This window comes from Octopus bimaculoides, chromosome 14 (genome assembly GCF_001194135.2).
Source record: "Octopus bimaculoides isolate UCB-OBI-ISO-001 chromosome 14, ASM119413v2, whole genome shotgun sequence".
In the NCBI taxonomy this organism is placed as follows: Eukaryota; Metazoa; Mollusca; class Cephalopoda; order Octopoda; family Octopodidae; genus Octopus; species Octopus bimaculoides.
In genome coordinates, this window is record NC_068994.1 from 23,114,600 (window position 1) to 23,131,224 (window position 16,625).

At 33.3% G+C, this 16,625-nt stretch overlaps 1 protein-coding gene across 1 annotated transcript in view; it reads right to left on the reverse strand.

Moving 5' to 3' along the window:
• Positions 1–16,625, reverse strand: part of LOC106884025 (uncharacterized) — a 693,536-nt gene that overhangs the window by 45,656 nt on the left and 631,255 nt on the right. The window contains exons 5-7 of the mRNA XM_052972775.1: positions 6,921–7,216; positions 2,257–2,352; positions 303–431 (exon numbers count right to left, since the gene is read on the reverse strand). Coding sequence (XP_052828735.1) covers positions 303–431; positions 2,257–2,352; positions 6,921–7,216 — 521 coding nt within the window. The remainder of the gene's footprint in view (positions 1–302; positions 432–2,256; positions 2,353–6,920; positions 7,217–16,625) is intronic.

Below are 16,625 nucleotides of genomic sequence, written 5' to 3' on the forward strand. Positions count from 1 at the left end.
GTGTATTTGTGTGTGTGTGTGTGTGTGTGTGTGTGTATTTGTGTGTGTGTGTGTGTGTGTATGTTTATATATGTATATGTATACATATATGACGATCTACCAAATTCCATTTACACAATATTAGTCAATCAAAGATATGTCTCCTAGGTGCTGTACAAAGGGATCAAACCTCTGTAACTAAATGGTTATGAAGCAAACCTCTTAACTCCAACCATATCAGCACCTATATATATTGCACTAACTTCTACATCTCATTGGGATGGGTAAAAATGATATGTGAGACTGGGTGGCCATACAATTACCTGAACAAGAGTCTTTTCCATAAGGCTGACTTCATATGCCATCTTGCTGACATTAACCGACTTCCCGATAAAAAGTTCCATTATTCTAATTGTTTCCTTTAGATATCGGTCAAAGGATTCTTTTAAATACTGAAAAATTCAAAATTGACAAAAAAGAATTACTCTTAGATCTATACTCCCAGCTGATGGCACAATTTATTTAAAATTTTTTAGGATGTGTTAGAATGTCAATTGACAGGTCACAGAGACAAGCAGACTTAATTGAGTTTAAATTCAAATAAAAGTGAGAAAAAAAAGGAAAAAGATTCTTGTGATACTTAATAAGGGGGAAGGGACTAAAATGTCACAAGTATTTTCATTTTATTTATTCAATTCTAAGAAAAAAAAAGAAAGAAAGAAAGGAGACCCATTCCTCTTTCCAATGAGTTGAATTATTACATGCATTCAGATAGTTACAGTTATTTAATTCGACTACATATTTTACAGAGTATTTTGGCAGAAAAGATTTCCTAGATACATGAAGGTATGTGTATATAACACAACCAACAGGTGTAGAAATTCAGTATCTCTTTATTCCTTAGCAAGCTCAGGATGATTAAATGTTTAACCAAAGTGAGTAACCTTCATTTATATTTCTGCAAATTAATGCAGTAATCAGCTTTAATTTCTTCCCTATTTTAACATCACCTTCTGTTCACCAGCCCAGTCTTGCATAATCTTTTAGATAAAATTTCTCCCTGTTTTCTCTACTTAGTATACTTTTTCACTCTAGTTCATATTTTCTATCTTTCATCTTCCATTGACATCATCAACAAAGACACTCAACTTCTCTGATGGAAAGTTTCACTTTTTAACACTTTCAAGATCACCTGTAGTCTCTACAATAAGGGTGCTCTACATAGTCACTTAACTTGTTAGAAATAATAGCAAAATTCCCTCAAATCACACCTTGCCAACTTAAAAGGCAGGAATGTCATTGATCATAGATATATTTGATCAGGGGTGACTTAGGATTAAACAACAACATATGTAGATAACAATATTTTTTTACAATGCACAGAACTAATTTTGCTCTGAGATGTGATATCTAAGACAGCATCAAAATTTTGCTAAAATCATAATATTTTAGCAAAATTAAAAGGATGAGATACAACACAAGCGATAATAACACTCAGAACCACAGGCCACCATCTCTAGGCTACAACTAATAAATTTGGTGGTTAATAAACCATCAGTAGAAGATTTTTCTACCCATTTTCTTGTAATTGGGAGATACAGGAATTAAGAATATACTGGAATTTACAGTATCTATAGTGTCAGTCTGGGGCTGAAGTCCACATGTTTGCTACTCAAAATGGAAACATTAAACTTGCTAAAGCGGTATGACAGAATATTTTATGATAGCAACTCGCCTATGACCAATTCTGGTTTTAACCCTTCAATAATAATTTTATGCAGAATTTTGTTATACCTCAAATGCCAGCTTAATGATGATAAAGTTAGTAATTTTATTAAATTCCTCCATATTTGAGATATTTTTCAGAATATTTTGTATGGAGTACAATCAAGATAGAGTTTGCATATTTATATCATGTATTAAAATGAAATGAAAAAAGAGTAATTTCATTTGGGAAAAATACAAATTAATAGACTGTACAAAATATAAATAATATTGGCTTCAAATTTTGGCACAAGGCCAGGAATTTTGGGGAAGGAGTTAAGTCAATGACATCAACCCCAGAGCTCAACTGGTACTTATGTTAGCAATCCCGAAAGGATGAAAGGCAAAGTGGACCTCAGCAGAATTTGAACTCAGAATGTAGAGATGGTATGCTAATAATTCTGCCAGCTAACCACCTTAAGATATTATAAATAATACTAGAAGTTCTTGATATTAAAGTTTATCATAAAAATACACAGAAGTACAAATAATGTCCTAAAAAATAATATTTACCTGAGAATAGAGCTGCCCATGGAGTGATGTTTCATTGCCTTGATTGCTTGATAATGGATGTCTGTGTGAATCAAGGAAATTACTCCCAATTCCAATCTGTTAATAAAGATCATATGTTATAAAAAACGAATCTCATTTAAATACCTATGTGTGTGTTCTGAACGAACAAGAAAGCCCCTATGTGGTCACCCAATCTGTCAGAAATAAAAATCAAACTCTTTTTCAAATGACATCTGCTGTCTTAAAAAAGACACGTTGGATAATGTTATCTTAGACACAGTGTGTCTATAAAGCAAAACACACAGGATGATCACAGCTGGAATGCCTTCTGATTAATGGTTGGCTTGATTAGCACTTGACTTTGGGATAAACAACATCATGTTGTTGTTGCCTCTATGCTGCTGTTCAACTGACTAAAAAGTAGCAGCTAAATTCCCTTAAATTACCCCATACTGCCTTAGAAAAGAAGGTAATATTGTGTAATGTGACATGGATGCATACATTATGGTTAGGAAAAGACATGATAGTCATGATTAGAATATCTTTGGTCATAGATCAGTGAGGCCAGGGCTGACCTGGGGTTAAATTATAACAGCATCAACAATGGCAACAACAACCTACTTACCTATCAACTATACACTTGGTAATGTATTTATTTTCCAAAATGTTCACACACCTACCAATGTGTCTTTGTTAATTTATGTGTCTAGTCATTCAGTCTTAGTAACCATTAGACTCATCTTTTATCTTTTACCTTCTACTTGTTTCAGCCATTAGATTGTGGAATTGCTGTATTTTAGTCGAACAAATCAACCCCAGTACTTACATTTTTTGAAACCTGGTACTTATTGCTTTGGTCTCTTTTGAAGAACCACTAAGTTATGGGGGTGTAAACACACCTACATCGGTTATCAAGCAATGGTGGGGGACAAACACTGACACAAAAGATGTTTCTAAGCTTTCATAAATTTGTGTTGGTTTACCAATTATAAAGTTTTACATCTATAGCATAATTTTCCACTTGAATTATCTTAATTGTTTTATATTCACACAGACCGTTTGACAGATTTCTACTTATGTTCATTCTGAGTAATCTTATCATGAACAAGATTTAGTTGATCATCTTGTGATCTGACCTCACCAATTCTGCCTATGATTTTTTTGACTTCCCCAGTCATAGGCCTCTTTCACTATTATCTCCTTACACATTTTTCTCAGTATTTATTGACCATTTCTAGCACATATTTAAGCTGCTGCAGTAATCTCTTCTGTATATCATGGCTGATACATTTTAAGCTAAGTCAATCCCTCAGCTCACTGTGTCTGCTTTTCATACAGGTTAATATTGCACATACAGTAGATCATGCCTAACTATTTGTTTTTCACTCTGGCTTTCTTGCATATTCAGTGCTCATATCACAAAACCATGCAGCATCATACTTTCTACAAATTCTTTAAACACTCTATCATAACCAGAAATTCTTTATCACTTTATCAAGAGAAGCAGCAGTTCCCTGAAATTCTTCTACCCCATCTTTACCTTGCTACTTTGCACAAACTGACTACACAAAAGTTATAATTGTTGAGTACTCAATTATTTGTGCTATGTAACAAATTTCCTTCTACTTTTTTTTATATGTAGAATTAAGCAATTTCCCAGAGATATTAGAATTTATGTTGCTAGGCACTTTTTTACTAAGATCACTTTTGTATGATTGGAATTTTTTGTAGCTCTTCTACAGATTCAGCAATGAGAATACTGTTATCAGCTTATAAGAGTTCTCTTGCACAACAGTACTGATTGCTGTGCTACAGCCTCATATACCTTATGATTTGAGTAAATAACTGGATCTTCAACTGTAAAAGCTGCATTCTAAAAAGAAAGCAAACACTTGATCTGTAATGTGGAATAAAAGCAAATAACGATTCAGTGAAAATATGCAATCAATCTGATATTCAAGTAATCAATCTGCTTTATATGCTAGGAGGAAGAAACTGAATATTAAGACTCATAAATTAAGAAGATGAAAAGTTGGCTCTAATAAAACATAAGCAAAGAAATGTTTTCATCTGAGATCTAACTAAAAATCTGTAAACAATGACTAAATTGATCCAATAAAACCAAATAACATGATGTGCAATATCACATGTGTAATCTAACATGAGAGGCATAAAATAAAATAGCGTATCTGCAATGCATTCTTATGAAGAGAATATTAACCAAACTGACTAAGAGAATGTGTATTTAGAAATAACGATATTAATGCATAGTATAGAATTCAAGAACATATTGATATTGCTAAAATAATTTTTCAGAGGAAATTGCAATATTAATGAAGACAGTATTTGGGAATTTAGTGGTGTTAATTCTGATCTTTGTAAACCTGTTATAAATGCAGATAATTTAGTATCCCTTAATTATTTTAACTTCTTTCTTGTTTCTTTCAGGATTGTATATATGATGGGTGTTTGGATGGGTTTTGATCATTGTGGTTTAAGTTTGCTTTTTAGCTACGTGCTTTTGTGTTCAATCCCCTTGTGCAGCATCTTGATCAAATGTCTTCAAGTCTTCTACAACAGACTTGGGTTCATCAAAGTCTTGTAAGGGTAATTTGAGAGATGGAGACTGTGGAAACCAGTCAAAATAACCTTCTTATTCTTGTGAGATAGAGTTAATTAGTCATTTGGCATTACAATCCCACTTGCCCCTGAATCCATTAGCAGAGTCCATTCTGTTGCAAATATTTGGATCAGGTCTCCACTCTAAAGATAATTTCATTCCATCCTCCTACCAGTCTTGGAGGCCTCGAAAAGGGTCAATGGTACTCTGCTCTGGCTCCTATGACTAAAACATGTATATCATTATGTGAGACTCCCCGAAGAATGTCACATCTCTAAGCAAACTCTTTCACCAACGACCAGTCTTTTACCACTAACTAGATTAACTAACAAATAAAACAAGATAAGAAATTTGGTCAAACTACTTTTGTATTAAATTCTTCCTTGAATTTGCTGAGAACCATAACTTTATTTACAGCCTCTACTCACTATTTTACATAGCTTCAAGTGATCTCACCAGTTATTTATCTGTACATTGCTTTCTTTGGTTTCAGAGAGTAGAATGCTGTCCAAAATCTTTTTTTGGTTGAGAACTTTTTTCTTGAAGCAATAACTTCTCTTGCAGGTGAGAAAAGTGCATTTCAGAATTACTAGTACAAAGACAAATGCGCCAAAGGGAGATTGTATGTTAATGCTTGAGGTATTAACAAACAAATATCCTTGAAAATTACATCTTACTATTTAAAAAAATGGATGTATACAGTGAATAATGCTTACAATTCTTCCCAATCAGTGTTGAATAGTGATTAAGCATCTGTAACAACAGCCCAGATTGCATTTTATTCTTATCATGCTCTAACTTGCTAAAATGTTATCAATGACTTTCAAAACTTATTTCAACTGTTTGTAACTTCTATAATTGCCTTTCGTTAGTGCTAATTCTTTTCCTTTAACCAATTGATGATACTTGTACTCCAGTCATTAGAGATAACACTTTCTTACACCATTGCATTAATTAGACAAGTATTGAATGTATGAATTATATATCTTCGTGTCATCAAAAGATCAGCATAATCTTCATCGGACTTGTTGCTTTCCTTGCTTTCATTTCCTTAGTAGCCTTGATAGCTAACTTGATAGATGACCACTCTTTTGGTTTTATATAGATTAGTCTCTTGCCATGCTGTTCAAAATTCTCATTCAACAGTCTCTTATTTTTACTTGTATACCTTTTTCTTTTTCTCATTACTGAGAGTAAGTGTACTATTGTCATAGCAGGCAAATTTTTCTTAATGGCATCTTACTTCATACGAGTGCATTGCTTAGCAATTTGAAACCTTTACCTCAGAATACAGAGCATTACTGAATAGCTGATTCTTAGCTTTTATCTAGGCTAAATATATCCAATGCCTTGCTACTTTGATATTGCTTGTGAAACCTGCTTTCTTTCACTGCTTCTGAGCCTAAAGCCCTATCCACAAATAATGCCATAAGCATGTTATAGAATGACACATAATTCTAAGTAAGGTAAGCATATAAAACCAAATTGCTTATATCTTTTGATTATTAGTACAATGTATTTTTCCTTAAATATTTTTATCATTGAAACATTATTATAGAGAATATCTTCTTGTTTTTAGATTAAGGAGCAATGTTTCAAAAACAAGTTCTATCAGAGGACAGTAGTTATTGAGCTGTATTTGTTTTAAGTGTAACAAATCACAGCCATAAATTATTTGACTTATTAACCACAGATGTTTCCACATACAAATCTAAATTTCATATGATTAACCCTTTATCGTTCAGATTACTCTAACAAATGTAAGTTTTATTTATTCTCATTGTTTTGAATTAGTTATGCATTATCTTGTAGCTTTGAGATTTCAATAACGTTATTGCTTATTTTTAGTATAACATTGTAGGGTATGTGAGAGAGCCTGGATACGGCCAGTTTAAATGCTAAAGGGTTAAATTTCTCTTTCAAATGAATGGCTACTAATGTCACAATGTCATTAATCATAGTGGAATATAAATAAAATACCATCAGATGTTTAAGAAATGCAACAGTAAAATGGAAAGAAAAAAGCAACAATGCAATGTATTACCTTGAATATATTCCTTGACAGATCCATTTCATCAACGTCAACTGTGATTCGAAATAGAGGCCATATGTCCAGGAGATGTATCTCAAGTAAAACAGACTCAAATGTCCACTCGGGATATAAAATTGTATTGTTGGTGGCATTTTTTAAACTCCAGCCACCAACTTTATGGATAAGTTTTCTTAAAGAGTCAAGTGTTTTTTTCCGGATATCTTGTTTGAAGCCATCACTCTCCAAAAGGCAGGAATTATAAAAGTTTTTTACTTTTTGTTCTAGAGGCCCGATCAACTGTAAATTTTCTGAATGAAATAAATATTTGAAATATATGAACTGAATAACAATGAATGAATGAATGACTGAATGAATGAATGAATGAATGACTGAATGAATGAATGAATGAATGAATACATGTATGTATGTATGTATGAATGTATGTATGTATGTATGTATGTATGAATGAATGTATGTGTGTGTGTATGTATGTATTATGTATGTGTGCATGTATGCAAGCATGTATGTATGTGTGTTTGTATATGTATGTATGCATGTATGTAACCATGTTCAAATACTAGATTAACCATCAATTTCACTACAACTGTCGATTTCACCATCTTTTCAGATTATCAAGTAATGATATTAATCTATCTTTATTATAGAATGAAGGTAAGCTGGTAAGCAGGCAGAATCGTTAGCATGCTTCACAGTATTTGGTCCGTCTTTATGTTCTAAGTTCAAACTCCGCCAAAGTTGACTTTGCCTTTCATCCTTTTGGGGTGGATAAATTAAGTACCAGTGAAATATTGGGGTTGATGTAATAGCCCTTTCTCTTGAATTTCAGGCCTTGTACCTGTAGTAGAAAGAATTATAGAGTGAAGGCAGATTAAAGTCATTGCCAGATGATGGAACTGAGACTTTGATCTTGGAATATAAGAGGCACAGATAAATTATCATTTCTATCACTGAACAACAATGACAATGATGATGATAACATTGGTCTTTTGTCTTTGGGGAATCAAATGAAGGAGACACTACAAAGACAGATAATATAAAGTGGCGACAGAGGCAGGGCAGTTTTCTCAAAAATTGAGTCAGGAAAAACAGCAAATGAAATCAAATTTATTTATAGTATAGAAATAAATGGTGAAACAGTTCTTCTGATAAAGGGGTGTCTCTAACCAGGATCAATAAAAAAAAACACTAACTGATTCAGAATTATACTGATTACCAAGGGCAAATACCTTCTCTTACATGTTATCCTCAGATCCACAAATGCTTGCTTAGAATAGAACCTCTCTCTTGCTATGTTCACCACAGTCAACCATCTTCTAACAAATTTATGGCTGGAATGAACCTCTCTCTCTGCCCTTATCTTTCTTTCTAATTCAAGAAGAAAGTATCTGTCTTCAGTCAATTTGTCCACCAATCTTTTTTTGCCATAGCCATGAGATAGAGGAAAACATAAAGAGGTATGACTAAATACTGCAAGATGTTTTGACATTCTAATGATTCTGAAAACCCACTAAAAGAGTTTTAAACAGTCTGAACACAATGTATTTTCCACACAAATATCAGTGAAGTTGAGAAGTTGTTAGCACAGAGTTCTAAATATCTTGCAGTATTTATTTTGGCTCTCCACACTTTATGTTCAAGTCCCATCTATGTCAGTTCTACATTTTATCCTTTTGGGGTTGATAAAATAAAGGATATTCCCCAGAAAAAGAGTGGTGGACTTGTTAAAGTAGCAAAGAGAATGTTTTACAGTATGCAGTTCTGGCTCTTTGCCTGGTTTTAACATCTGCAGCTGGTTCTTGTGAGCTTTTAGCAGCATCCACATCATCACAAATGTCTGGACTAGGTCACTAATTTGAGGAAAAATTCCTCTCCTTCCTGCCCAGTTTTGAAGGCCTTAAAAAATAAGGGTTCATGGGTACTGACCTTCCCTTTATTAGTGGGAAGAAAATAACACAACTTGCACAACATGTATTTTACAGAGTCATCTCCAGACAACATGTACTTTACAGAGTCATCTCCAAACTGTATAACACATGACATGTTCTTCACAACTGCAACTGATAAAATAATGCAATACATAGCCTTATTCTATATCCAATAGCATAAAACTAACAACTCACACAGTTTCAACCCACTAACAAAACACAAAACAATACAGAACTAATTATTTTACATGATCACTAACTGATACTAAAACATTTATCTCAAACCACACATCACATACAAATCACAAAAACCACCCAACAAAATAACACAACTCATAATGCACACATTCTATATAATAGGTGAAATATTAAGATAACAATTCCAGCCACGAAACAAATCCTGCAACAAATCTAATGTAGTATATACAAACACAACTCTACACCCTAGAAGACAGTGCGGCACACACTTTAGGGATATAGATGTACTAAGTTGTACTAAGTTGTTGAAGACATGATGATGGTGCTGATAATGATGATGATGATTGTTTCTAATGCAGGCACAAGGCCAGATATTTTTTGGAGAAAAGGGTTATTTGATCAAATAAGCCCTTGTGTTTGACTGTACTTTACTTTATCAACACCATAAGGATGAAAGGTAGAGCTGACCGTAGCAAGATTCCAGCTCAGGACATACAGAACTGTATCCAAATTCTTCAAGGCATTTTATCTGATGCTCTAATTATTTTGACAATCCAATAATAACAACGCATTTTATTATTCACATACAAAAGGAAAGGAACACAGATATTGGTATGGATTATTTTGCCTCTCAAAGCAAATGTATAATATGTGCCTGAATATAGAATATAGCAAATGACTAAAAGCAAAGCCTGAAGTTATAAGAATAATGTTCTAACATAGAATTATTTCTGTCTTGAACTCTGATGTCAGCCATATTTCAATAATTTCATGGTTGTTTTGATTTCCAATATAAGTGTATGGCCCCTGTTATTTTGCCTTTTTCTTCCCTACTTTTCATTTCCACCATTAATCTTCTTCTTTTTCCTCTTCATTTCCTTTCCCTCTTTCTTAGTTTCCTCTTCTGTTCATTGTAATTTCATTCCTCTTTATTCGTTTATATCTTCTTGCTTTTTAGTTATATCTCATTTTCTTTATTATTTCTTTACTCACTTTCATTTCTTACTTTCGTTATTGTTTCCATTAACAATCTCTACTGCTATTTTCACCTTTATACTTCTTATCTTTCCTCAGGAGATGTTAATGAAAGCCAAGATTATCTACAGCCACATCAACAATAAACTTCAGATGAAGTCTATCATTATTTTATTTCTGACATCACATTTCTTCATATCAATTTCAAAATTATTGGAAAGGGATTTTCTTTCCCGTCCTATTTTCTGTAGCTGTTCCATAACTTTTATTATATATGTTTGTGATAAATGCTGATAAAATGGTACTGTGCCAAGCTAGATCAATTTTGACTTGTCTACTGGTGTTGAGCCAATTTCTTCAATTGGTTTCGGTCATTAAAGTCCAGAATTTTATTATCTTGATTCTCTTGAAGGTAATGTAACAGTAACAACCATGTTTTCTGAAATATATTCCTTCTAATCAGTAATTTATAAATGATTGGTATCTGAAGCACATTTCAAGACAGATTATCACATAATGTGCAGAAGTAAGATAATTCAATCATAGATGGGACAATGTAAAAAGGCAAGATTGTAAAGTGATTGTTTGATAAATGAAGAACAAATAAAAGCAGGAAGTTAGAAATGAATAAAAAAAAAAAGATAAACTATAGAAGAACAATTAAAAAAATATATGTATTTTTGTGTTACAAAGAATGGGACAATTTTTTTAACATATAATGGATAAACTTTCTGTGAGAACCTGTTGTAGAATGTGTCAACTAAGGTAATAAATATACTAATCAATTTTTGAACTCAGATAAAGGTAGGTACTTATTCACAAGTTATATAGATTAAAAAGAAAAGAAATGTACAAAAGACTTGTGAACTAGAGTTTAACAAAGTGATCCAAGCAAAAACCAGCAATGAAGAAATTGTGAAAATAGGATAAAATAAATGTAGATAACGGAAACAAAACATGAGAGAGTCAATCAAGCTTTCAATTTAAAGTATATTGCAATAGCATAGAGAAACATGATGTTCTGGACACTACAATCAGAGACAGTTATTTACAAATAAATGGCTTGAAATGAGACATTATTAGAAAATGTGAAATGAAATTAGTGTATTAGGCATACACGCTTAATTTATTTGTTCATTCATACATACATATACACATGCATACATACATGTGTGTGTGTGTGTACTTGTGGTTTATATACAAGGTTTTCTGCTTGTGTGTCTGGTATATAGACAACAAAGGATTTGTAGAGAATGGATTTTAGGTTAAATATTTTTGTCTATAATCTAGTAGAACTGTGGATTAATATTCAGAATAAGAACAATATCTATAAAATGTGTGGAAAGGAAGAGTATAAGCATTGTCATTGTCTTTGTTGTTGTTGTTGTTGTCATCGTCACCATCAAAGTTAGGGCAAAGTTTTGTATGGTTGGATGCCTTTCTTGGTGCCAATCTTCACCTATTTCTAAGTACAATAATAATCTCCCAGTCTATCAACAACAAACAGCCCAGACATGGTTACAAAGAGAACTGGAAACAAATGACATTGTTTGCATGAAGAGTAAAGCCATTGTTTACAACCAAAAGACATATGTGAAGATGAGAATATGAACTCATACAAAAATATACACAGACACATGTATACATACATACTCACAAAAGCTTTGGTCAGCCCAGGAATATAGTAGGAAGCACTTCCCTAAGATGCTACACAGAGGGACTTGAACCCAAGACCATGTGGTTGGGAAGTGAACTTCTTACCATATGGCCATGCCTGTACCTCATAGATTGGAAAAAAGATGCATATGAAAATCCAGATTTCTAAATGAAAAGGTCAATCAAATGGGAAAACATTGTGGATGTTTAATTGTAAAACTAAGGTAAATATAGTGCAGATGAAAAGATGGCTAAATAAACCATTTTATTATGACATGAGTAAACAACTTGATCTTCAACTGTAAAAGCTGCATTCTAAAAAGAAGGCAAACACTTGATCTGTAATGTGGGATAAAAGCAAATAACAATTCAGTGAAAATATGCAATCAATCTGATATTCAAGTAATCAATCTGCTTTATATGCTAGGAGGAAGAAACTGAATATTAAGACTCATAAATTAAGAAGATGAAAAGTTGGCTCTGATAAAACATAAGCAAAGAAATGTTTTCATCTGAGATCTAACTAAAAATCTGTAAACAATGACTAAATTGATCCAATAAAACCAAATAACATGATGTGCAATATCACATGTGTAATCTAACATGAGAAACAAAAAATAAAATAGCATATCTACATTGCATTCTTATAAAGAGAATATTAACCAAACTAAGAGAATGTAAATTTAGAAATAACGATATTAATGCATAGTATAGAATTCAAGAACATATTGATATTGCTAAAATAATTTTTCAGAGGAAATTGCAATATTAATGAAGACAGTATTTGGGAATTTAGTGGTGTTAATTCTGATCTTCTCTGTATACCTGTTATAAATGCAGATAATTTAGCATTCCTTAAGTATTTTATATCATACTTGATTTTTTCAGAACTGTGTTTTAATATATACTGGCATGTTTGAATCAATATTTTAGTATTAAATCTATTGAAGTCATTTGAAAGATCTGCAACTGTTTAACAAAAACAGGTAAAAAAAGCAAAGCCCTGCAAGTCACATCTATGGCCAAACTGTCACATTTGTAACTAGATTGTTATATCCTTAACCTGACTGTTATGTAAATAGCATAACTGTTATACTTTTCAGGAGTCTGTCACATTTATTAAATTACACCAACCACTGTAATGTTATATCAATAACCAAACTGTTATTCAGACAATTGAATAAGTCATCTCAATAAAGCAAAATATCATAGAAATGAGCCGAAGTATCTGACACAAAATAAATTTCGTGAAATTATCACAGATGAAAGAGAACTGTCACATATAAATCCAAACTTCTATTTCTCTGACACTGAAACATGAAATTCTGTTAATTTTCTTTCCAATCATTGAAAAATAGCTCAAAGATTCTTCCAACCAAATCATGTAGCAGTATCAGACAATTATCTCCTGCTAGTGGTATAAACACGAGTGCTTATATGCACCACAAGTCTACATGAGAGGTTTTCTCATGTTAAGTAACACAGTATTTCGTGTTCTTACAACACAACGTCAATTTTTAAGTAGGGATAAATATTACCATTTCGTATTAATACTGCTTCTGTTTCTTTTATTCTTTTGTTTTAGTCATTTGACTGCAGCCATGCTGGAGCACCGCCTTAACTATTTATTAATTACTTTTACAAATTAGTTATTAAAATAAAAGCCATGATCATTAAGCTCTTATGGCCCATGTAGGTGTTGATGTACTGAATAACTATGCAAAAAATTCTAAAGGATTTTGAAATTTCCTTCTTAGAGAAGGAAAACAAAAAACTAATGGTCATTAGATTTTGTTCTTTATCTAAATAAGAGTCAAATTTCAGTTCATTAATATTTTTCCCTACATCATGTTCCAGTTATCTTAATCAATGCCATAGGCTTATTCCAGTTATTTCCCTTAGCTCAATTTTGTTTGAATTCTTGTAGCTTCCAACCCCTTTTAGCTTTTGTCTTCTCTTTCTCTCTCTCTCTCTCTCTCTCTCTCTCTCTCACACACACACACTGAGTCTCATTTGTTGGATGGGTTGGTGTGTGGGTGGGTTTTTAAACTTTAATAAATATTCATAGCCAGTTCTTTGTTCCAGTGATAGCAACCACACAGAAAAGGATGGACACCTACTCCATCACTGGGGGACAGGGAAGTTTTATGAAACCAAATGATAAATGTGACAAATCTGATAATAAGCTTGGTAAGTGGGTTCCATATGGAATGAATGAATACAATCAAAGAGAATGTGTCAATATCTGCACTGCTCTTTATTTACATGAGAAAATATCTCCATTTTTGAACTGCCTAATGACTTTTGATGAAAAGTGGATACTCTATAAGACATTAATGGGTTCGATCAGAACAAGCAAGACCCCATCCAAAACAAGATCTTCATCCTTGAAAAGTTTTGTCAAACATTTGGTCGGACATGTTTGGTGAAATACACTTTGAAACCCTGCCACAAAACCAGACAACTACAGTTCAAGTGTACTGTGAACAAATTGATAGAGTGAATGAAAAACTTACAGAACAAATGTGCTCTTTAGTCAATCGAAAGGGTTTCATTTGCCATCATGACTATGCCAGACCTCATAGTGCAAAGCAAAAATCACATGTGCCAAGATTGAGAAGCTAGGTTGGGAAAGGCTTCCACATCCTCTGTATTCTCCTGACCTTGTTCCTTTGGGTTATCATTTATTCTGAAGTTTGCAAAATTTCATTGATGGAAAAGAATACAATTCCTTAGAGGCACTTGAAATGGACCTTCAAGAAGTTTTCTCTTCTAAGTCAGCTGATTTCTTTAGGAATCGCATAAAAAAAATGTTATTGATTCTAATGGGGAATATATAGTTGATTAAATTGGTACCATACTTGCTTTTTTTATTTTTTCAAAGCCTACAACAAAAAAACAACATTACTTAAGGGACAACCTGATATTAATAACAATTATTGATATTGAATTGGGTATAAGGGCCACAACTGGTAAGGGGAGGGATTTATCTGATTGACTAGCAACATCAATAGCAATAATAGTTTCTGATACAAGTACAAGGTCAGCAGTTTCAAGGGGAGGGTGTTAGTTGATACATTTGTTCCTAGTACTTGACAGTTACTCTATTTTATTGATCTCAAAAGAATGATAGGCAAAGTTAGCTTAGGTGGAATTTGAATTCAGAATGTAAAAACTGGAAGAAATATTGCAAGGCATTTTGCCTGATGCTCTAATCCACAGAAAATGCCAAATCTACCGAAAATTTGTTAGATTGGCAGATAATTACAATTCAGGTTTGTAGAGGATCAGGACTACAGTTGATTTAACAGACCCCCTATACTGAAACTGGTCCTCACCAGTTTGGTGGATTGGTGGAGACAGTAGGTGGGAGAAGACACAGGAGATGGAGTATACGCCTATTGTGCTCTTAGGTGATAGAAAGGTGATGGATATTAGCGGATGAAATGTGAGGGGAAAAAGTTGATGGGGCAGAGAGGATGAAGGTGAGGTGGGGAAGAGCCCCTCACTAACAAGCATTCCCAAGGTGGTCTAGGCTATTAGTTCTGCTGTAGTGGATGGGTCTTCTTGAATACAGCAAGGTGCCAAATATCTCATTTCTTTGTCATCTGCTTTGTAGATCAGCCTTCAACACTTCGTCTCATGCCTTCCTGGGTCTCCTCTTCCACAAGTTCCATCCAATTTAAATGATCAGGACTCCTTTATGCAACTGTCTTCATGCATATACACTACATGACCAAACCAGTGCAGTCTTCTTTCTTACACACTGCATCTAATTTCTCTTACACCTAACCTTTCTTTCAATAGACTAGCACATGTACACTAACATTGCATATCCAGCAGTGCATACTTGCTCCATTTCTCTCTAGTTTTTGCATGCCTCTGCATTCAGAGCCTACATCTTATTACTATGTAGCATTGCTGTTTGTACACATGCATCACACAGTTTTCCTTTCAAATGAAGAGAGAGACCTTTGGTTGCTAACAGAGGTAAAAGCTCTCTGAATTTCTCTATCTTATTCTTATTCTAGCAATTACCCTTTTGGTACATCCTCCTTCACAGTTAATTAGGTCACCTTGGTAGCAGAAATTATCCACTACCTCTAGAGAGCTTCTGGGACATTTGAGGAAATCAATTTCCTATGTATCTGTAGACGTTATGGCTCCTGAACATCTTCCACATGCAAACACTACTTTCTATGTTAACCTTCCTATTATTCCACTTCACCTTTTCTGTGTCCATAGCTTGCACTGGGTGCACTGAAGGAAATTCCTGCCTACACATATCCTGCATATCAAGTAGGGCTGAAAATTCAAATTTCTGCAAAATTTGTTCTTACTTTCATGATTATATCTCCCTTTTTCTATGATAGTTGGCTGACATTTGCATGCAGGTTCTGGTTTCTTTCTCTAAGGAGCAGCATTCAATTCATTTAAAAATTTTAGTAAATGTTATCCAGTACACCATTATCTATGAGGATGCTTGATATTAGCAAAATGTAACCAACTTAACGAAGGACATGTTGTATTAAATGAATACGTAATGTGATTGTGGGTGTAACAATTCTATCAATGTGTAAATAGAGGAATCAGAAATAGTAGATGACATGGTTAATGGATGGAAGATTGAAAAGCCTAGCATGATTAACAAATGCAATGGTGATACCAGTGATACATGACATATTGATACTACTCATGCAGCTAAAGAAGCTGCTGCTGTGTTACCAGTGATCAAGCTAAAGCTAAGATCAGCAACAACAGCCATATCAATATGATAAATCTATTTAACGATATCAATAAAATCAGTAATTGCAATAGCTTTGACTTAGCTAATAAAAACAACAGCAACTCAGTGATAGCACTGATCTCTAGCTAATGATATTAACAACACTAGCTATAATGGTAACAGCAATACTTCTGATCTAGTTATCTAGTTATTAAC